Source organism: Lepidothrix coronata, unplaced genomic scaffold, assembly GCF_001604755.1.
Source record: "Lepidothrix coronata isolate B3197 unplaced genomic scaffold, Lepidothrix_coronata-1.0 Scaffold58, whole genome shotgun sequence".
Classification (NCBI taxonomy): domain Eukaryota; kingdom Metazoa; phylum Chordata; class Aves; order Passeriformes; family Pipridae; genus Lepidothrix; species Lepidothrix coronata.
The window spans coordinates 3130363-3153174 of record NW_016690238.1 but is presented as its reverse complement, the minus strand read 5'-3'; the positions used below and the strand labels follow the sequence as shown (position 1 = coordinate 3153174).

Sequence of the window (22812 nt, the reverse complement as noted above, 5' to 3'; positions counted from 1 at the left end):
CCACCGCAACAAAAGTTACAGCGACCGGGCGGCCCCGGCCTCTCCTCCGGGGGATCCTCCGGGAGATCCGGGTGCGGGGGCAGGACGCGGGGCCTGGGGCTGGAACAAAGGGGCTGCGAGCCCGGGGGGGGTGACGGGCAGAGCTGCCGGGCCCCGCTGCCGCCCCGTCCCTCGCGGGGCGCCGGGAGCGTTTCCCCCGAGCCCCGGCGGGGGCGGGCGCGGCTCCGAGTGCGCCACACGGCCGGGCCTGGCCGGGCGGGGCAGCCCGGGGGGCCCAGGGACGGCGGGGGTGCGAGGGGTGACACTGAGCCCTGCGAGGGGTGACACTGAGCCCGCTCTGCCGCCGAGGGGCTGCGTTACCGTAACGGTGCCCTCAGAATTGTGAGGGGGCACGAGCAGCCTCCAGCCTGAGGGACTGATACCTCCAGAGGGCTTTGGCTCTTCTCATTGCTGTGTTTGGTTTTTTGTTGGTTTTTTTTTCTTCCCTTAAAGAATAAAACGTTCGGTGTTGTTGTGACATGGTAAAAATACTCAGGTTTTTCTAGAAGTTTAAGGCCTAAACTTGCCAAAAGACTTGAGTATATTGGCGTCTGTGAGTCATGTACGGGAAAGTGCTGGAGGTTCATTTTTATTGAGTTGGTTGTAGTTATACGTGAATTTATATGGCTTATTCAGCTGAAAAACTTAGGGGGAAACCAGCATGTTTGGGTTTGAGGAAGATACTGCTTTTATGTCTTTGCATGAAAGTTTCAAACAGCATGGAGGTAGAAACATTCATGTAAGTGTGAACATTTCAGTACTGAAAGATGAAAATGTGCATGCAAACCAGGCAAATCAAGTAATAATCCTGATCAGATTCTCACTTATCTTAAAGTAAATTTATGAAGTTAAAGGGGACTTGTTAAGCAGACCTTTCAGGTTTCACAGTTAACTGTCATGAGAAGTCAGTTTTGCGGTCGTGGGACAGGTGTTTGTTTTACTGGATACTTGTAAGACGTAAGATGTTTCTTATGGTAAAATAAACAAGATGGTTCGGTGTTCTTGTTTTCAGACATGACCCATCAGGTGATGGACTGCATGACTTCCTATGAATATTTTTTATTCAGTAGGAAGTGGTGCGTTGCTGAGAAGTTTGGCTGTTTAGTCTATCACAACATGATCTGTTTCATAAATCTCCCTCTAAACAGTGAAGTGAAAGGTTTTATGATTGTGCACCCTCAGTTGCCAGCTGAATTTGATGGGTTATTTCTTTTTTGTCAAGCGACAGCTAGCAGGGAAGCCAGTAGTAAGACCTGAAGTTGTGTCTGGGATTTGTGCTGTGGTGTTTATCTACTTCTGAGACTGCTGCTGTTGTAACTACTTTTGATAACAATTCTTAACTTGAAAAGAAATTGCGCACTTACCTGTAGGCCTTTGGTTGAGGAGTGTCTGAGCAAGCCAGAAACAACTTAGGTCACTGTCGTCATATTTGTGTATTAGTGAGGGAACAGTGTCTGCAATTTGTTATTGCAGTAACTTGCCCCAAAGGTCAGGAGGTCTTTCACGTGCCATTAGAATTGTGGCATATAAACTTGCAAAAAGAACAGGAAAACTGCTGGTTTTGAACCTTAGAGCTGAGACTTCTGCTTTGATGAAAGGCCATGTCTGAGTTTCTTGAAACTTCTCTTTCAGAGTTGTCTGTGAGCAACTTGGTGCTTTCCAGTGTTGACTAATTTGGGGCTCTTTGAGGCAGGTGTTAAAAATAACTGGCAGAGGGCAATCTGAGATAGAGAAGTTGCTCCCTTGAAACAAATGGGCAGCAGGTGACAGAGCCAAGAAGAGAAAGCTCATCTCTGGGCTTCTGTCCTAGTTTTTTGACACAAATGTTAGAATTCTAAGTGTGGCAAAAGCGATTGGTTTTTTTCTCCCCCTCCCCACTGAATGGAGTCTCTTGGCTCTGACTCCTAATTGCCTCCAGGTTTTGGGGTTTTTTTTGTAGGTACTGTAAACTAGAAAATCATAAGTCTTGTTTACTGTGCTTCAGTGGTTCTGTGGGTACTGTGGGAACTAGAACTTCAAATACTAGTAGCATGGAAAAGCTAGTAAGGCTGTAAAGTTGTTGGTAAATATGTTTTCTTGGGGAGACTCACTCTTCTGAGTCAGAAGCTGCTATCTTAGTGCTCTGGATTTGCAGAGCAAATATGTAACTTTAGCTGTTTGCTTCTTTTAACCAGTTTAACCCCTACAATACTGATCCAGCTGGGGTATTTCCCTTACTCAGCAAAAGCATACAGTGGATTGTGTCTGGACTCTCAAGAATCCTGTGAAGGGAAAGAGTAAGCACAAAGCTTCATAATTTCACTTTTCTTCTTCATGGTTCTGTTTAGATACCTCAATATTTCACCTAAAAGGAAAACTGTCTAGCAGTGAGTAGAGATGCTGAAGTTACTGGATGGAGAAATGGCTGATAGGGAAGGAATTTAAGTCTGAAAAGAGATCTGATAACTAAGTTGTTCTGATATTCCCAATGGACCTCTCTCTGTTTTCCAGTCGAGAGAGTGAAGGCAGAGGGAAGAGGGAACATTCTCCTGGAGAGGTGAGGAAGAATATCTGCTTAGGAACTGTGTGGGTCTCCACAAGTTTCCTAGACTAAAATTCACATTTTAATTAGAAGTCTGCCCTGGCATTTCTCACTGGTGATTGTCTCTGCAATATGAGTTTGTAGAACTGTCAAAGTTCAGTATTAGCTGCAGCATCCTAGGGATAGCCTACCTGTGACACTGAACACTGCTTGAAATTAAAGCAGGATACATTTTATTCGATAGCTCTTCTGGTTTATAGAATGGCAGCCAAACTTTGTCCAAGTCTGTCCTTCACTATTTCTGGTAGTGACCCATATTGGAGCTTACATGGTTAATCAGATTATTTTAAAAGAGGCACTTGAGGGTGGAGTCATCCCTGTCAGAAACATTGCTGCTTATTCCTGAGAACTGTCTAATTATTGAACTTGTTCAGGCTGTGTACCTTCACATTCCCATTTTGTTATGCCAGCAGCAGTGTCTCCATTTGGAGTTTTATTTCTGTTTTTCTCAGGTTTCCTTTTTATTTGACAGGACTATTCCAGTTGCTCAAGTTCAATAAGCCTGGTCCTGTTCTGTGTGGTTTTTGAAACAGTATCAAAATTGTGGCCTTACTTAAAGGACTGTGTTTATTGATCATGACTTTAGGTAAGTGTCCTTCAATACAGTCTTTAGTTTCAGTTTGGTACCTTATCAGACTTAGGTCATAGTTTTGCCAAGGGTGTGTTAGAATTATTCTACACCCAAGTCTTTTCCTTATTATGGCAACAAAAAGCACTGGTTTGGACTACTGTAAAACATTTCCCATTTTTTATATCATCTCTTCAGATGAGGAACTGGATATTAATATCTCCCCCCCCCAAAATTACTACTGAAATTCTGTGTCCTCAGGTAACACCTGCAGGTAGAAGAGATTTTGTGCCACCAGTGAGTGGGAGCAGTTGCCCCAGACAGATGCAGGGCTGGGCTGAGCAGTGATACCCTTCACACAGCAGTGATTCAGTTCAGGTGATGTGGCTGACTCAGTGAACTCCTGCCTCTCTGCTGGGAAGAACGATCTTCTGCTTTCCCTGAGAAACACCCTGCTGCTAAATCGGAGTTAGGAGCTGCTGTGAAAGGCTTGAAAGGGTTGCTGTCTGCAGATTACTGCAACTGAGGGGGGAACACTTTATTTTCACTTCTAAACCAGTATGGATGAAAAGGTGTTACCTGTGAAGCTTTGACAAGTTGGGTATATACAGAAAGTGAGTGTATTAGAACATGCCACAGGTCTTCAAAGACATAAGATTTTAATATTGAACTCACTCCTAGTAATGCCTGGTAACCTTTTAAAAATATTATATATTTGTACGCAGAAGTAACCACATAATGAATGAGGTGTTCAGTTCTGACCTCAGACTCTTCTTAATTGATTTTTTTTTTTTTTAAATCACTAGACATTCTGTAGTGAGGTTGAGACCTTTGTTTTGCACCATGTGGATACCAGGACTGTATAAAAGCACATGTAGATTTGTCTTGATAATATGGAGGCTTTGGCTAGAATTAGATATACTTGGTCATCTAAAAAAGGCACTCATGCAACTATTTTCAAACATAACTTATGCAATAGAAATTGAGACATTTAATGTTGTTTTATTTAGCAAACCAAAATTAAACAAAAAAATTGCTAAAAGAGCGAAGATTTTAATTTCTCCTTCTATGCCAAGACTGTAATTGGAAAAAGAATATTGTAAAAAAGAGTAGGAGAAGTCTTTTGCATCTGGAAGGCAGGACCTTTCTGACATTACAGCCTGGTTGTGTGATGTGTGAAAGGCTGTAACTAACACTTCAGGACTTTGCAGACAGTTCCTCTCTACCATGTATGAAGAGCTTCTAAAATATCCTAGAAAGTCACAGTGGTGGGCTTCAAATAGAAAGGCTGGCTTATGTTGAGTCTTCAGTGTAGAGGAGATGGTGCTTATTTCCAGTGGGTTACTCATGTGAGTTAATGATACAGTAGGTTCAGAACCGGCACTGTTGTGGTCCTTGAAAGAGCTCTCTGTGCCCTTTGATAATGAAAAGAATTAAAAGTTTTGCAGAAAGAATAAATTCACTCAACATGCTTCGTCATGTGAGCTGTTCAGGAGGGTTTGTGTGTTGATGACTTGATAACCTCGGCGTGGATTGAAAATCACAGTTGTTAGGAAGAACAAAGTGTGGTGGTGTCCTGTGCACTCTGGAATGCTGCTGTTGCTCGCAGCCCAACAAAGGCTGTGTGCCATGTGAGGTGGCCAAAATTGAGTTTACTGGATTAAGGACCTGGCTGCCATGTAAAAATTCTTTCCTGAGTTAGTGGTGACCTGGACCGTGTCCCAGTCTGGTTCAGTGCGTGGCTGCACAAACAGCTGTCCCGGCACAACAGAGGGCACAGGGGGAGCCTGAATCCAGCAGTGCCAGCACAGCCTGAATCCAGCAGTGCCAGCACAACCCTCCGGGGCACTTGGGGCCACTCCCGGGTGCAGCACCCGAGGTGACATCGGGCCCTTGGGCCTCCACCGCTGTCTGTTTGTTACTGTGACAGCTGGACCAGACTTAACTGCCAGTAGTTTGTTTACTTGTAAAATCTATTTCCTTCCAGGAGACTGGAAGATGTAAAGATGGAGACAGTTCTCTAAATCATATTTTTATTATTATTAGAAAAGAAAAAGAGTGGGTAAAATTTCTAGGTAGGCACAAGTGCTTGTAGAAGCTGACTAGCAGAAATGAGCACTGTTGTAGTTATGCCTCAGTGTGGACTGTGGTTCAGTACTGTCAGGTTGTTTGCCTTTGTGTAGTTTTGAAGGGTTATAAACCCTGAATTCCTGGCTGAAGTTGAATATTAGGTTGGGTTTGTTCCCTTTAAGTTATGAATGGTGGTGTTCTGTTTTGGAGAGACACGATAGCTGATGATTCAGTATGCGTTCCACTGTGTTTCTTCAGCTGCAAACTCTGTAGGAGAAACGAAAATGACCTTTCACCACCTCCTAGAAGACAATTGGAAAATTAAATGACTGATTATAGTAAGGAGAGGCTATTTAACGTTTAGATCTTCAATCAGCCTGCCTGTTTGCAGTGCACTTGAAGCTAATATGATCTTTGATGGAAACAAGCGTACCAGTTAGTGTATGTCTTACTGATTTCTTGCTTCCAGCTGTAATCTCTTAAGTGTGGTATGAAAATAATGACCTCGCATGTGTTTTCTTTTTTATCTCTTGCATACAAGACATCCTGGTGTATTAAGTACTGTAGAGCAGCTAATATATGATGTCTGAAGATTTAGTATGAACTGTATTCTCCTTTCTCTCAGACCTCGTAATTTTTTGCCCCCTCTGAGAGAGAGTTCAATACAATTGCAGATCTTGGAATAGCTTCTTCAGTGTGCATTTAGAAAGGCAGGAGCATAAGCTCTGTCAAAACTTGCATAGTGGCATTAGAAAAAAATCAAAGCGTTCCTGAGCAGTGGTGTACAAGATACCACAGGCTTCCTTGAATTTTTGAAGTAGGAAATAACTGTGGTAAGAGTTGTGGTATTCAACTTATTAATGGTAAACACTGGTTGAATGCTGTGGTACTGAAATTTTGCGTGTGGGGGACAAAGTTCCACGTAAATGGCTCTGATGTGAAGGCCTGTGGCAGGGCAGCTGTGAGGGGAGAGCTGGGCTTGGTGGCTGGGCTGCTGGCAGGTGGAAGGGCAGGAGAGCAGCAGGACCTCTCCTGGCCCTGGGTGAGCCTGAAAAACCCCTGTGTGTGTCTGCAGGTGTGTCTGGAGCACAGCAATTCTGCAAAGGGAAAAGGTGGAAAAGAGGAAGGTTGTTCTCAGAGAGGGGGAAAGGGCATGGATGGAAGGGGATGCTGAGTGATTTGAACAGTTGAAAGATGTAAATTGCTGAAGTTAAACAGAATGAAGGAGAAGCCTGGATTTTTTGGGTGACAGCAGAAGTGGTATCAGACTTTGCATGCTGAGGAGTAACAGCAGTGATTAAAGGTGAGGGCAGGTCTGCAAGGAAGTTTTTTATCGAGTTGAGTTGGGGAGAGAGGGATGTGTCACAACTTAGTTATAACCAGTTCTTCAGTCCTAGCTGTACTAGAAGCCATTTCTTGCTACTCTGGCTTTGTGACACTGATGTTGATGATACCTTTTCAGAATGTACTCATCTGTATAGTTGCAGAAGTAGGTAATTAATAACTCTTGATGGCTGGAATGAGTTGATAATTTGTTTCAGTTAATTAGACTTCTGCAGGAATTTGGGCACATAAGGCACTGTGCTGCTATTAAAGAAGGAGTATTGGAGAATCAGATTTGCGAAATACCTTTCCCTTTAGTTTGTGTGGGTAGCTCTCATTAGGTAAAGCGTTGCCAGCTTGAGTGCACATGTAATGTGTGTGTTAGAGAACCCCTTGTGCCTGAGGGCTCCCAAACAACCAGCCTCTGACAACTGCAAAGATGAGGGGACAAGCACACAGTGGGGTTTTTGTGTGTGAGGAGCAGGACAGCTTGATCCCACTGCTGTGAGGTGCTATGGTAAAGCCCTGGGTGTCATCTCAGCTCCACAGCCATCTTCCCAGTAAGCAAGTCACTTAGTCTGGAGCGGTGCTGTGTGCTTTGCTCAGTTTTCAGTGTGGATGATCTGTAAGTTTATTTGTTGCTGTTAATATTGGCAAAGCAACGTTCCTTAGCTGGGTTGGCCCTGAGCAACAGTTTACACTTTCAGAGACTACACACTGCTCTTGAACAACTGTCACTTGCTGTGCTGTTAGTGAAATCGGGCCTGAGTTGTGTTTGAGCAGCAGTACAGTAACATTTGGGGGCTTTTACTTTGGGTCCATACAAAACTCTTAGGAGTGTTTGTTTTTTCTCTGAATGGAGAGATGGCATGCTGCATTGTGATGATGACCTGGAGAGCAAAATGTTGCTTCACAGTGATGATCAATAACTGCTCTATCAGAAAAGTGCCTCTTCTTCCTTTTATACTCAAAATTCCTATTTTACTTGTGTAGTTATGTTACAGTGGACAAGTAGCTTTCTGCCTTTTTTTTGGTAAGGGGAGAGGATGAGGTCGTGGCAACTGATGGGAGAGTCTGATAAACCTGTATTTCTGATAAACCTGTATTCCCAAGGGTCACACGCAGTTTCATGGAGCTGAACTGGCAGCTGTGACACTCGGTGTAGATTAAACAGTTTGAACAATGACTGGCAGTAAAAACGTGACTGAAAGAGCTTGACCATAAGAAATGTAAGAACTACGATGCCACATCTGCATTTGTGTTTGTGACCATTTGAAGTGATGATTTGTGCCTTTGCTACTTCGGTTGTAGATGTTTTGACTTCTTCTCAGGTAATGATGTTTGAGCACTGACAGATGTGTGTACCTGGATAGAGAGATATGGAGGTAAAGCACAAAAGCAGCTTAGATTATTTCACAGCATTTGAAATTATTGGCCTCTTCTATGTGCCTGTTTGAAAGCAGCATTTGCTTAAGTTTTCAGTTTTTTTTTTTTTTTTAATCAAAACATTATTTTCTATCTTGGATGTACACAAAGTAAAAAAGTTAAAGATTCCATAATAATTTCAAGAGAATTCCACGGGCTTGGGTTGAACAAGTGAATTGGTGCAGATGAAACTGGTGATTACAAACTGCTTGAGTTTTGGAATAATTTGTATACAAGTGAATTGCCATTGAAATGCTGGCCCTGTTGATACTTTAATTCTGCTGTGGTCATCTTATGAAGACTGGCACTTGCAGATGCTGCTGAATCTGTATATGGCAAACAGTATTCCTCAGTCTGAGCCCTGAGCTCCTGTAGGAATGTGCTGCTGTCCACGGGTACTGGTGCAGGAAGTGGCTGTGGAAGGTGCAGTGTCAGAGCACTGCTCCTGTGCCTGAAGCCTGACTGGGCAGGAGGGCAGTGCCTTTGCCCTGCCCAGAGGGAGGTTGTGAAGACAAAAAGGATCTCTAGAACCATTCTGTGTTCTCTTTACAGACATTTCCTCCTGGTTACCTTCATGGTAGCCTTCTGCAATCAGTAGAACTCGTTTGTACAGAGAGCTGTAGTTTTGTTTGGGACAGTCTGTGGTTGCAGAGGGATTTTACCTCTGTGGTTTGTTACGGCCTTCCTGCTCCATGAGGCACAGCCTTTGCCTCTCCCATCTCTAGCATGGCTGTATTTAATAACATACACAGTTCTAGAACAAGGACTCTGCTGCACTTGCCCCGTTCCCTGGAGTGTGTGTGGGAGAAGCAAAGCCTGACCCTGTTGGTTGTGTTGGTTGAATGCTCTCCTGAAGGTTTTGGCTTCTGCAGCGCTGAGCGTGTTAGAGACCCAACACAGAACAGGGTTATGGGATTCTTTCACCTTCCTCCTGCAAAGGTGCACGGTGATTAAGCTCTTGTAGTTCTGGGGATCCAACCAAGGCATGATGCTTCACCTGGGATTGTCTTGTATAGGCTGTAGCTGTCCAAACAGCCATTAAACTTGGAGTAGAACTGCAGTGATTTTGTATGTTGAAGAGAGAGACTTATTTCAGACAGTTGAATTTGGTGCCTGACCAAACACAGCAGTTGGAACAATTGCCCTCATGGATCTGAGCATGTCAGGCTTCAGGGAGAGTGGAAGAAAAGTAAAACAAATCCAAGCTTGCTTTCTGTGGCTTAGAAACAGTTAAAGATCTCCATTTAACTGAATTCTAGTGAATAAATGGTGTCCTGCTGTTTATATGGATTGGTCAAGTTAACAGTATGTTATATACTATTTTAAAATTCAAAAGGAAAAGCAGGTTGAAGTTTTCCTCTTGTTCAGTAGGGGTGGGTAAAATTCACTTTGCTTCCTCACTACCACCAGTATTAAACTTCATTTTTAAACCCTCCATTGCAAACACTTTTCTTAACCTTTAGAACTCTGGATCACTGAAAAGTTAGATTTTTAAGGAAATGACAAATCTCTTATATATAAAAGTGCAAATGATAGAATATTGTCATGTACAATAACAGCTGTGCAACAGAGTAAATGGTGATGGCTGGATGTTTGAAAATACCAATTTTGGCGGTTTTAGTAACTTGAGGTTTCTGGGAAATGGTTTTATTTGGATTATTTTCAATGAAAGTGACCCTTCATGCTTTCTTTTTAAAAAAAAAATTATAAAGGATGAAATGAAAGGGCAGATGACAATCTGCTGACTTACAAAGCCTATACACTTCCCTGGCACTTGAGAAGCTAGTGGTAGAAAATGCTTCCTGCTTTTAAGCTGCCTTTGCAAAATTTGGCCCCTAATAATGGGAAACAGTCTGTCAGTTGTGTAATCACTACTAATACTATTTTAAGCAACTGTAAGTACTAGTGTTTTATGATCATCAGGCTAAACTTTAGCTTTAAGAATATCTTCTCAAATCCTGATATTTTTGTTAATATTAACTCTGTGCTCTTTTTTTCCCTCTAAAGGCAGCTTGAGACAGGTGACAAATAAGTAGTGAATGATTGACTAACAGTTGCAAATAATGTGTACTAAATTGTAGCTAATTGTGTAGTTTAATCTTCAGTATTTATTGGATGTTCATTTGGATGTATATATGATCTAGTTCTGCTCTTTAATTCAAAGGGACAACCTTGGTAGCATCAAGGTGTCTGCTGAGGGAAAACCATCTATGATCTCAGATCGATTACTTGATGTGTGTTTATAGCTGCAAATGTATTCACCTTGAGAAGACTGTGTTAGCCCTCTGGGATGTCTTGTTCCATTAGGATTTACTCACTTCATTACTAAGATTGGGGTGAGCTGGAATGGTCTTGTTCCAGCCTTCTCAAAGTATCTAAGCTGGTTAAAAGATCTGGGAGTTTGATGTTCTGCTTTTGGGAAGTAAAGGGGGGTGAAGAAAAATTTTGGGACTGAGAAGAAAAAAAAATTAGAAGTGCCGTTACAAAAATCAGCTCAGTTTAATTGTAGCTGGTGTAAAAAGAACAGAACTGGGTTCTGTCTACGATGGGCATTTTGCAAGAACTTAAAACCAGAAATTTTGAATTTTGTTCAGCCAGTATGCTAGGGATTTTAAAAAGAAACCCCCCACGCTTTTTCCATCTACTGTGATCTGGAAATTAAAGCAAATGAGGGACTGTCACCGTGTAACTGTGAGTTGAAATGATAATGCAGCAGCCCTGTGCTGAAATGTGTGTTCCTCACTTGGGCCCGATGAAGCGGCTCAGTTGTGTTGGGGCAGCCGTGGTTACCCCACTGCCTGGTGGCAAACGGTGTGTACAGGTTGTTCCAATCAGGAGAGCGAGAGCAGGATGTTTTGTTTTAATTTAACAGCCTCCCTATTTCAACTGTATTGTAGTCATTTAGAAACAGGTCGTTTAAAAGTCTCTTACCAACATGGAAATTGTGTCGCTGTGGCTTTAGAGAGCTGGATAACGATTATATAACACTGCAAGGGAAACAGCCTTATTGTTACGGATGAGAAAGCTTAGATAGGATATACTTAGATGACAGATCCTGCCCAGGAAAAGCTGTCTTAATGTGTGTGTTCCTGGAATCTTCTGTCGCTTTTTGCTCCCCCCCCTTTATTTTTTTTTTTGGTAAGCAAAAGTGTTAGGAAAAATTTAAGTAGGGGATGTAATGGAATGCCTGAACAGTGAGATCCCATGTGTATCCTTCTAATACGCTGTGGTTTTCCTGAATGATTTGATTGGGTTTGAAATTGTTCCCGTGGCAGGAGCACAGGGCTTTACTCCCTTTGTGTTTGCTGTGTTTATTAGTGGGCTGAATTCTTTCGCCGCGTTCTGTGACAGAAGCGTTTGTGTTGACAAAGCTCCCAGTCTGTCCTGGTGCTGATACAGAGGCTCTCCAGAAGTGATGATGCCATGAATTGTGATTGTATCTGGGCTGCTGTAAACATGCAGCCTTTGTCCCGGCTCCTGCGAGGTGTGATGTCAGTGTGGCACAGCCCCGGCCTTGCTGTTCCCGGCTGTCCCTGGGCACTGTCTGAGCTCCACAGCCTTTGCCTCTTGGGATGAGATTGTGCTTTTACTCTTAGAGAGCAAGAAAATGTCGTGGTACAGCAGTTACCTAAAAGATCTGGAACACTTAATATGGGTGATAGATTATGTATACAAAATCCCTGTCTGTCAGCTGTATAGTAAAAGGCCCAAAATAACGGGGCTTTTATCCACTGAGAATTAAAATAACTGCTGTTTTAGGCTTCCTCTCATGAAGCATTGTCTTTGTATCTGGGAAGCCTGCTTCTTACATGACATAACAGCTCAAATCCAATCTCTATAGGATGCAGATACAAAAGAAAAAGCTGCCTTAATTCTCTCAGCAGAATTAGCTGATGTGAAGTGCAGTTGTGTGACCTCACAAACCACAAGCGTGGTTTTAAGTTGCATCTGTGGTCATTACAAACTCCTGAGCCTGTTTGTATCTTAAGTTAAGAATGTTTGAAGTTTTGTGTGTGAATTCTATATTTCAAAATACAGTGACTCATATCCACGTGGAAATCAGCTGTTCCAAAAATATGGATTGCATACAGATCTAGAGAAATTTAATGCCATTTCTGTTTTTAAGTTAATATATTTGTTGGTAAGTCTGAAGAGTTAGAAAGTGTTGCAACAAAATGGTAGTTTGTTTGAACTTGTATTTTAATATTAAGCACCTGTTGTGAAAAAATTGGAACGTGCAATTAAATATCCATAGTCCAAAAATCTGAAGTTTGAAATCTTTCCTCATACAGCTGAGTAAATAAGCTCTCCGTGTTAAAGAAAAGCCTTTCTGAGAAGCACATTGTTCCTATTCTTGTTTGAAAAGCTAAAGCAGACTAAAAATTTGAATAGCTAATAATTTGTAGGGCACAGTCATTCATATGTGCTATAGGCTAATAATCCAGGCAGTATCAAATTGTGTTTTCTCACATACAGGAGGACTTGTTTTCAGTGCAGGAAATGGAATGAGAGCAGAACATGAGTAAGGGCTGTCATCCAGTGCAGAAGGCAGCAGCACATTCAATTTGCTCCTGTAATGTGTTTAAACACACTCTGGGAGTGCTTGATCATCAGGTCTGCACTGTCAGTCCTGGTCCTGCCTGATCCCAGATGTGCTGCAAGGATCTGGGAGATTTTTCTCCAGGCCCCCAGCCTGGGATGCTGCTGGTTGCAATAACAAATGTCCAGCTGTGGGTTTGTTCATGAAATCCTTCAGATGGAGAAAGGAGAACTAAGGTTGTCAGAAAAGAAGAATATAGGCAGTGAAGAGGTGAGCTCCATTCTGTAAGCAGTCTTGAGATTCCAGATATGGTTTAGAAGAGAGGTGGCAGATGTTTGTCTTCCATACATCATTGCAATTAAGAGACTTGCTTAGACCTGGACTAACATAATTTAAAAAATGCTTGATTAAAAAAAAAAGGCCAAAAATATCTTTAGGAGAATGTGCATACACAGTCCAAATGTTGACTGTATCTGGAGAATATGTTTATTCTAATGAGTCTGAGGACTTTAAGAAACAGGTGGCTTGGTGAATCTTGGGAAGCATTTTGCTTGTTCTTTGTATTTCCTGACGGGAATGTTGGTGTAATCTAAAGTTGCGGTAGTTGTGTTTACTCTGCTGCCTTTCTCTCAACTGAATGAGCTAAATGAGAGAAGTTCAGGTCTCAAACATACCTGGTTCAAGCAGGTCTTCAGGCAGTGGGGCCACAGCTGGCAGAGTTTCCTTTATGATTTTCCTCACTGTCCATCAGGATCAGTGTGCAGAGAAACGCTTGAGGTGAGGATATTGCACCACTGCAGAAGACTTTATAAGTAGGTTGCATGTTATTAAAAACGAGTGAGATGTTATCAGTACAAAGCCTGGAATATCTTTAATGAAGTTCAGTACCTAAAAATAATGGTTTGGAAACGCTGTGCAGTGGGGAGTTCAGTCTTGTTTCTCCCACAGAGAGTGTGGTTAGTCTTTCAAGAGTGTGTTGGGTGAAACCAAGGAGAAAATACACTTTTCCCTAAGTGCTGTGTTGTGTAAAGGAGAAAAGTGATGAAACCACATACATGTGCCCATCTGTGAGCCTGCCCAGAAATCTCAGTGAGCTGAGCACTGGGCTTTCTTGATAGACATGTGAGATGTTAGGCCTTGGTTAATCAAGAGGAGATATTCTGAGGTCTCTGTGTTTGTGTATAGTGTGCTTTGAAGTGGAGATGAAAGATGTGAACAATTTGTCTTTTCATAAAGATACTGGGAATATCATGTGTCCTTTCAAGGTGGTTTTAGCTGTGATTTAGGAAAAAAAAAATAAACTCAAGGGGATTGAGCCTGTTAAAAAATAGGTTTATGCAGAGCCTTCGGTTTACAGGTGGGAATTTTAGACCTGTGTAGCTGGAACTTTACTGGAGTGTGGTGCCAGGTGGGAATTGTTGTGATAGTCTGTTTGGCCAAAACTGATGTCCTTTAGTCACGTGGGTTCTCCTGTGGGGTTCAGCACCTCACCTAGAAGGTCAGTAAGGAAATAGGCCTTATATTGTTAAAAGCCAGCTCTAATATAGTTGTATTTTTCTCCAGTTTTCAGACCTTGACTCTAAGAGTGGAAGAATGAAGCATGATTTGTTGTCTCTGGAATGAGAAGGATGGAATTTTTCCTTTTCAGCTGCAGTGAGGGAAATGAATTCCAAAATAATGAGGGAATTTTCAGACCTGGGGATATGAAGATAATATCTGGGTGATAAAACTGAGGTTCAGCAATTTGTCTTTAGCTACTAAAAATATAATTGAATGGGTGAGAAACAGAAAATGCCTTAAATAACTCACACAAAACAAATAAGATCCAGGCACATCAGTGATATGAAGGGACACTTTCACAACTTTTATTTGGAAGAAGCTGTGTTTTTATGAAAAATCAGCATCAATACAGTTTTATTTTTTGACATGGGCTACATATGATTCCGTTTCTTGGTAGTTATCACCTGTACTGCATTTTTAAATTTCTCCCCCCTCTTCCACCTGCCCCCAAGGTTTTAAACTTCTCAGCAATGTTTCTTATGTATATCCATCATCTGAGCAACTTTAAAATAAGATGAAATACTAGAAGAACCAGTTGGCTGGATTTCTTTCAACTTGTTTTGCATTGCCTAAAAAAAGCGGTGTTAAAAGCTTCTATGTTACCTGGCACAAAATAAGATAAAAGGTGACGTTAATACTGTGTTGTGAAATTTTGGGGGTGAATGACTTTTAAAAGCTTTGGTTCTTTTTTGTTTATTTATGCGTTGGGGTTTGTGTTTGTTTTTTTAACAGGAGTCTTACCCCTCTTCATCACCAATATGGTTTGTAGAATCAGATGACCCAAACCTGACTTCAGTCTTAGAGCGTTTAGAAGATATTAAGAAGAGCAATACTCTGGTGAGCAAAGTGGTTTTTGGTTCTTTTGGGCATTTACTTGGGTTTGGGTGTTTATTTGGCTTTGTAATACTAACAAGCAGTTCGGTTTGCTCAGTTTTGGGGTCACTTGGGAGGTTTTGTAAAAACAACTTTCTCTTCCAAAAGGAGCCACAAGTGATCCAAAAGATTTGAAGCAAGTAGGAAAAGATTACTTAAATGCTTACTCTGTAAGAGAAGTTGAGTTACAGCCCCAGTAATTACAGTGTGAATCTCTCTGAAAATAATTAAACAGTGAAGTGGATGAAAAGGTTAAAACTACTGTAAAAACCAGTTCTTGTAGAATTTTCTTTGCACAGAGATTAATTACAGAGGCAAAAGCTTTGTGTTCTTGAGAATATATGTTCTGCAAAATGTGGGTATAATATAAAGAATTCCTGGTTTCAGTAAAGGAGACTTGACCTGAGAGCTTGTGGTTCATCTGAATGTTCCTTAGGTACTGATACATTTAAACAGGGTTGTGACTTTGGGCAGTTGCTACTTAAAGAAAATCTCTGTACAGATTCTAATGGTTGTTTTGTACTGCAGAAAACTCTCAAGCATTATATCTTACTTGAGTACCCTTTTCATGTAGTGATAGGAGCTCTTTGTCTGTGTGTGTGTATATATAAAAATTAACTTCCCATTCAAGTGTCCTTGAATAGTGCTTGGAGATAAATGTCAGTACAAATGCAGTTTGTTCCACAAGGAGTAGTATTGCAGCATACAGAAAATTCAGTGACTGAGTGTTGTTTTTCCACTCCAAATTCAGCTTTATGGATATTAAATAGCCTTTAAAGGTGATCTTTATTAATAGATTATTTTAACATGTTATGTTTTTATTTATGCATACAAAACAAATCAGTCTGCAAAATACTGCTTATTGCATGGATTGTGTGCCTGGTTTGGAAAACCAGGATTCTTGCCTGGTTTGGAAAAATTGGGAATGTTCTTACGAAGTCTGTTACTTGTCATGTTTACTGGGATAATGGTAATCTAGCATACCCAACCTTGAACAAGAATGTACAAGTGCCTTTTTCTAAAGAATATTTAGAATGCATTTGACTTCTAGCAGAAATAATTAGGACACTAGTAAGAGTGAGAGTCTTCGAGGGCCTTGCCATAATTAAAAACAGTTGCAGAGGAATATTAGTGATTTAATGCATTATGTCAGATGTGATTGCAGGAGACACAGGTCTCAGTTGTGTATTTTCTACTTCAACCTAAACTTTAGACTAAACCACATTCAGAAGAATGGGATAGATCTCTTAATCTTTGACTTTTGCCCAGCATGACATAGAACAGGATAGTAGCAGAAAATCTGGCCAAATGATCCTTTTTCTGAAATAGCCTTCCCAGCAGACTGTGCAGGTGGAAGCTGGTGTGGCTGATGGCTTCAGCCTGAGGGGTCTGAGCAGGATGTTTCCTCTGTGTAACTGCCTGCACTGGGCTGGAAAGCTTTGCTGTAAACATGCATGGGGCTTGCTGTGCTGAATTGCATATGCACAGACACTGCTTAGGTACCTGGTAAGAAAACAGCTTCTGATATCAAGATTGTACTTGCCCATGTAAAAGCTGCTGGGTTGATGTAATAGGCACCTGTGGATGGCCCATTGGTTTCTCAGGAATCCACCCTGCATCTTGTTATGCCAAGATGAAGACAGATGGGAGTGGTTGAAGAGATAAAAACACCACAAAATCTGGCTTTTTTTTTTTTTTTTACTCCAAAGGTTTGGCTTTGTGGGGTTTGAGTTTGTTTTTTCTCCATGCAACCTCCTCCCCATCAGTGGCATTGGAGCAGCTCACACAGTTTTTGGAGTAGGGTAGGAAGGGATTGGGAACTACCTGTAGAAATCCAAAGGCTTCTAATTTATCACAGTCTCCTAAAAATTCACTTGGTTTAATTTAGATTTCTAGCTTGTTTCAAACCAGTTTTCATTGAACTTATTGCAAGTAAAGGATCATGAGTGCCATGTTATTCTAAACTCAGAGTTATTGGAGCAATCAAATTTTGAATGGGAAATTGCCCTGGACTCTTGCAGGAGCTTAACTGGACACAGCAACCGTGTGCTGAAAGCACTGCTGGCACATACCCTGCTTTAGCTTTTTTTAGTATTACTCTGCCCTTTCTACCTGCTTGTGACAGGTAATCTTTGGGAAACTGAGTTTATGCTCTTCAGGCATAAATGTTTGACAGGGGAAAGCCAGCCTTGTCATTTGACATGGTAAAAGGAAAACTGGTTTCCGATGTTGAAAGCCTGGACGTGTTTCCTGGAAAATCTTCTGTGGGTCCAAAACTGCATCGTTACCTTGTATGAGCATGGTGCATTTGCTAGGAAAATTTGTTGAAAGGTTGCTAAGAATGTGATCAGCATAGATATCATTAGGTTTGGACACTTCAGCTGCTTGACTGTCAATGTTGAACAAGTTCCAGTCAGCAGATGAAGGGGCTACACAGTTCTTTCAACCCTTAGTGTCTCCTGAACTGCTTTTCAGATCCTGAAAATCCAGCATCACATTAGACTTGATGGGTATGAAACTGCTATCTGCCTTCTAGTGGTTGTGCTATGCAAAAGAGAAATCCTACTGTCTTGTTAAGTTTAATTTGGTGGAAGCTATACGATGCAAGTCTGAAGCCTCAAACCTTCATGACATACTAAGTATAACTATGTGCTATTTGGAGGTTTGCTTTTTAAAGAGAATAGGGAAATGAACTTAAATTCAGATAGCTTAAATTCTCTCTAGACCTTAAACTTGCATGGAAGATGTCAAAAGTAGAGAATTCCTGGTATAAGTTTGTTTACAGCTTGGATAAGCTGAAGGATGCTGCTGTGGTGTTAATAATGCAGAGTGAGTCCCACGTGGAGACATTTCAGGGAAGAACGCTGTCTCTTGCAAACTCCCAGTGCAGCAGCAGCAGATCATGTGTTGGGAGTCAGAGACAAAATGCAGGAATAAGCTTTGCTTTACTCCCTGGGACTGGCCAAGGCTGCAGAGTGTGTGTGAGGGCAGGTGGTGTCACAGCTTGCCTGAGAGCTGAGTGGGGGTCACACTCCAAGTGACAGTTATTGCTTCCCTGTTTCCACTGGGATCCTCCTTCAGCAGTTTCTGTGGTAGGCTAAGACTGATGGATTCCTTTCTTTTTGCACAGATACAGTGTGTGTATATGTGTAGACAGACACACGTGGAAGAATGAAGTCTTTGTAACTTCCACTGTACTTCTGTTTCTCGATAATCCAAACCCAAGGTGTTCCACAGTGAACCCAGCAGGGTATTAATGTCATCAAAGGTATCCTAAAATTGTTAATGCTTTTGTACTGCATTAGAAAGATCTCTTCATGTATAAAAAAGCCTCCTAATGTGGCCTCAGTTTCAGGAAAAGATTGTTCTAAATTGTTCTCAGATGTGTAGGTTGTTAACATAGGAAGCAGAGAATTCCAAGAGGTGTTTTTGTGTTCTAAATCAGCATTATGGTATCCACAAAAACTACCAACTTCTCAGAGCTCCTGAACCATTAAAAATTACAGGGATGTGTATTATAATTCTTATATTTTTGTTACTTTTATATTAATTATAATCAATGTAATAAGTTTATAAATGTGTCACTGCATTTGGTCACTTGAGCATTTTCCCTCTGCAGGCTCCTTACATGGCTCCTTTAATCCCCTGAGGGCTGTGCATTCTAGATGTGCATTCTATGTTTAGTTTGTGCTTTAGGCAGTTTGTATTCCAGGGAAACACTTGGTGTCCTGGTAGCCCCTTTTCTTCAGTAACCTCAGTGTGTATGTTAAGCATTCACTTTACATTAGTCAAGCCTGTGAAGTTACCCTGGAAATACATTTAAATTATTGATATGTGACAGAAATCTGTTCCTTTTGATACAATCTGTTCATGCACATACCAACACATACAAATCATGCCAGGCCCTGCTCAGGGCATGGGGCTGGGTCAGATGTCTTCCAGATGTGCCTTTCAGCCCAAATTATCCTATGATTTTTCATACATAGGAGCAAAGTATAAGGGATAAGTGATGGTGATCCATGGCGGAAAGATTAAGGGTATGAAATTAATTCCTGTGGAGGAAAAAATGTAGCAATAAGTGGAAGAGTTGTAAAGAGAGGATCAGCTTCTCTCTCTGCCACCACCTTTGCAAACTGTAGACACTGATGTCAAATACAGCAGCTGGTCTCTACAAATGAAGTGCAGTGTGACAGTTGCATTCATGTAACCCTGAAGTGTGGGGTGCTGCCCAGGCAGGGCATCCCTGCTCTCAGCTGCATGTCTCTGCCTCCCCTTTATGGTGTCACTGGTGCTCAGACACTGAAGCTCATCAGGAATTGGTCCCCTCTCAGCTGCCTCAGGGCTGTGTGTTCTCTGGGGCCAGTGGAAGGGAGGAGGTGAAAACCTGCTGCTCCTCCAGGCACAGGCTCTGTGATGTGGCCCAGGTTGGGCCAGGGGGTTGTTGCTTGGAGGGTGCTGGTGTCCCTTGCTTGTGGTGCTGCCTTGGAAGGGATTGTGAGAAGCTTCCAGTGTGTTGGGGCCTGGCTGCAAAAATTCCTTCTTAACTTTGGTTCAGGTGACAGGACTTTTCATGAGCAGGATGAGGAGTGGAGGAACCAGGGTAGGAAGCAGTTCTTAAGCTCTTTCCAGCCTTTACTCTCTCTTCCAGTTAAGACACATCTAATGTTGTCTTCATCTGCTTGTCCAAGGTCAGTTCTAATGGACCAGCCCACTGCTGATGGTGCTGCTCTTCCCCCACCACTTATATTTTTTTGTGTGCTTCACAGCAGATGTAAACAAATTAATGGCTTGCCTGGTTTTACATAGCTCTGTGAGAAAAATTAGAGCTCCTCAAATTGTATGGTTTATGCTCCAGCTCTCCATGAGGCAGTGTTTGTGCAGAGAAAAAGTTTCTCAACAAAATGTGTAGCAGTGCAACTTGCAGCATTTTGCACATATTGAGAATAGTAGTTAGTTCTATCTGATTCTGTCTGGCAACTAGCTTTTTGATGGATTAACCTGATTTCTGCCTGCTAAAAGATTTCCTTGATGTTTCAAACACCGGGGAAGTTTCAAACAAGTGTTGAGTCTTAAGGTTGATGAGAAACGTGATTGTTACAGGAAGCTTTTGGCAACATAAACTATTGCATCTCATGTGTTTACTCATAAGAAGTGTGGTGCTGATACCCCAGTCCTTCTGGTGTTACCTGCTTTATTTTTGAGTGAAGGAAGACTGTCATGTATGATGCAGAAATAGCAAATGTGGTGTGAGAGGAGGGAGTGCCATAGTTGTTGTAGTGCAGGCTGGTGTCTGAGTTCATGGCCTCAGATGGATAAATAACATTCCTGTTACACAGAATGTGGAATTCTGCTGCAGAAGGGAAAAGCACCAAAGCTTTCAGGTAGCATAAAGGCAACATTTGCTTATCACTGCTAGTGATTTGGGCGTGGAAATCAGTTTTTAACTCTGGAGATACTGAATTTTCACTTGCGGTAGGGTAAGGTAAGAGCATCTAAACCATCCAATAGCTTCAGACATGCAGAATATTTTGGAGTGAATAGATTAATTTTTTTACCTTAATTTATTGTATATTTTGAGAAATACAGTATACAAACCAAATATTGTTGTAGAGTTATAATTCTTTCCGAAGTCTGTGCTGTACCTTGGGTGAGGCTGCATTTCCTGAGTCTCCCTCCTTTATGGAGAAGTGCTTCAGGGGGAGGGGGTTGCCACTCAGGTGTTACTACCAGGAGTACTGAGGGATGTGTGTGCAGACTTGGTTGTCTTACACACTGCCCTTGACAAGTGGCAAGACAAACTCCCTTTGGTGTCTGGAAGAAAAGTCCATAAATGGATGCAAAAAACGAGGTGTTGACCCTTTTACAGATGCATTCTGCAGTCCTTTCTTTGTTTTCCTGACATAGCTGTGCAAAGACCTTGAAAAGTTAGGAAATGCAGCAGTACAGTCTTTCATGTCTTGGCCTTAACTAGGAATCTGAGACTGCCTAGAGAAATTTAACAGCTATGGAAATCAGCTTAATTAATGTGGTGAGCAAACTTAATGTTTGCCTGTTTCTGCAGAACTAAATTATTTTTCTGGCTTGCATAACAGTGAGTGTAAGGTGTTCTGTGTTTTGCAGTTAACAGAATGTCAGTGTAATGCTGCAAGGTGGAAACAGAAATCAGAGACAGTAAAAGATTGTGCCTCCCCCTGACCCAAGATGTGGCAGGCAGACTGCTCAGAGCTTGCCTGCTTCTGTGCCTTGTACTGTGTTTGTCTTGCTCCAGTGCCTCACTGGTGTGCCCTGTAAAAGAATTCAGGATATGGAAAATCAGACTCAGACTGTTCCTCCTTGGGTTTTTTTTTTAAGACATGGGGTTTTTTTAAGCTGGGAAATGGGAATGGACCGTCTTGTCTTATGGAACATTACCAGTTGCTTATTCCATAGTGATTTGTGGCTCAGACACCTGTGTTTGGATTGGATGATGCTGTCAGGGCACATTATTCTGGTTTGCCATGTTTCCATGGTGAGGACTTGGTTACAATGATTACAGAGGAAAAGAGGGGTCTTTACATTGAATTCCAGCCTTAGAAGATTTAAATGCTGTACAGTGACTTTAGGTTCACTACCAATGTGTGAAGAAAACTCAAAATCCTGCTCTGTGCTTTGGTTATAACCACTTCCATGTTTTTGTTTTTTATAGCTTCTTCAACAGCTGAAGCGATTAATATGTGACCTCTGCAGATTATATAATCTTCCTCAGCATCCAGATGTTGAAATGTTAGATCAGCCACTGCCAGCTGGACAGGTAAACTAAAAAAGCTGTGGACACCTCCTTATGGCAACGAAGGAGTTGTTTTTCCAACTCCAAGAAAGAAGATGGTGGGAATGATTAAACCTTGTGTAAGCCAGAGCTGAGATATGAAGCACTGTTGCTTTATGATGTCCTCAGTCTGAATTTTGTTTGCAAAATCCATTTAAGAATGGTGTGATAATATTACACAATTTCCTGTGGAGTTTCTGTATCAGTGAAAGGTGTGTAAGTGATACCACTGCTGTCAAGTTTATATTCCCTCCTAAACACTGTTCAAGCCAATGGCTGTGCACTCCTAGTGCTTCCTAAATTTACTTTTTCTGAAATGCTTGCTCTTTGTTGAAGTGTATATGTTTTACAGTGTGCACTTGGATGAAGTACTGTTGATGTTTTCCTTCCTCTTCGATCCCTTGCAGAGACATGGGATTCAAGACCATATGCTACTTTGGGTAGGGAGTATCTGAGGTGCCTTGTTTACTTCTTGTGCACTTGACATATTGAGTTGTGAAGGGCTGTGAGATGTTCTTGTTAACCAAAATGTTTTGTATTGTGCTGAAAACAGAACCGGTAACTGACAGTAACTGTTCTTTTTTGTATTTTTAATAAGACTATGATATCTTCTTTTGTTTGTATGTGTTAAGATGACATGATTTCTAAAAGCTCCTGTAGTGTAACAGATGGTTTTCCTGTGGTGACAGTACTATAGGAATGACAAATAACTTGCTTAATTTTGGTCACGTGCCAAATTGTAATCCTACAGGTCTCTGCTTTGAACACCCACACAGCAGTGCAAGTGCAAGGCAGTGGGCCTGTGATCTTAGGAAGTAGCTTTGTGAAGAGTCTTGCATGTGCTCTGAAGCTCAAAAACAAACTCATGTCACACAGTTTGCAAGTTAAATAAGAGTGGCCTTATTAAGTCTGACTGAAGATCCATCTAGTCCCTTGCATTGTCTAGGGCAGTGATTCTTCCCCTGGACTCAGCACTGGTGAGGCCACCCCTGGAGTGCTGTGTCCAGTTCTGGGCCCTCAGTTCAGGA

General features: G+C 41.7%; 1 protein-coding gene across 1 annotated transcript in view; it reads left to right on the top strand.

Moving 5' to 3' along the window:
- Nucleotides 1-743: 743 nt before the first annotated feature.
- UBE2Q2 (ubiquitin conjugating enzyme E2 Q2) overlaps nt 744-22812 on the top strand; it is a 70269-nt gene continuing 48200 nt past the window's right edge. The window contains exons 1-5 of the mRNA XM_017816736.1: nt 744-778; nt 2214-2315; nt 2530-2575; nt 14839-14943; nt 21665-21769. Of these exons, the coding sequence (XP_017672225.1) occupies nt 759-778; nt 2214-2315; nt 2530-2575; nt 14839-14943; nt 21665-21769 (378 nt within the window). The 5' untranslated portion in view covers nt 744-758. The remainder of the gene's footprint in view (nt 779-2213; nt 2316-2529; nt 2576-14838; nt 14944-21664; nt 21770-22812) is intronic.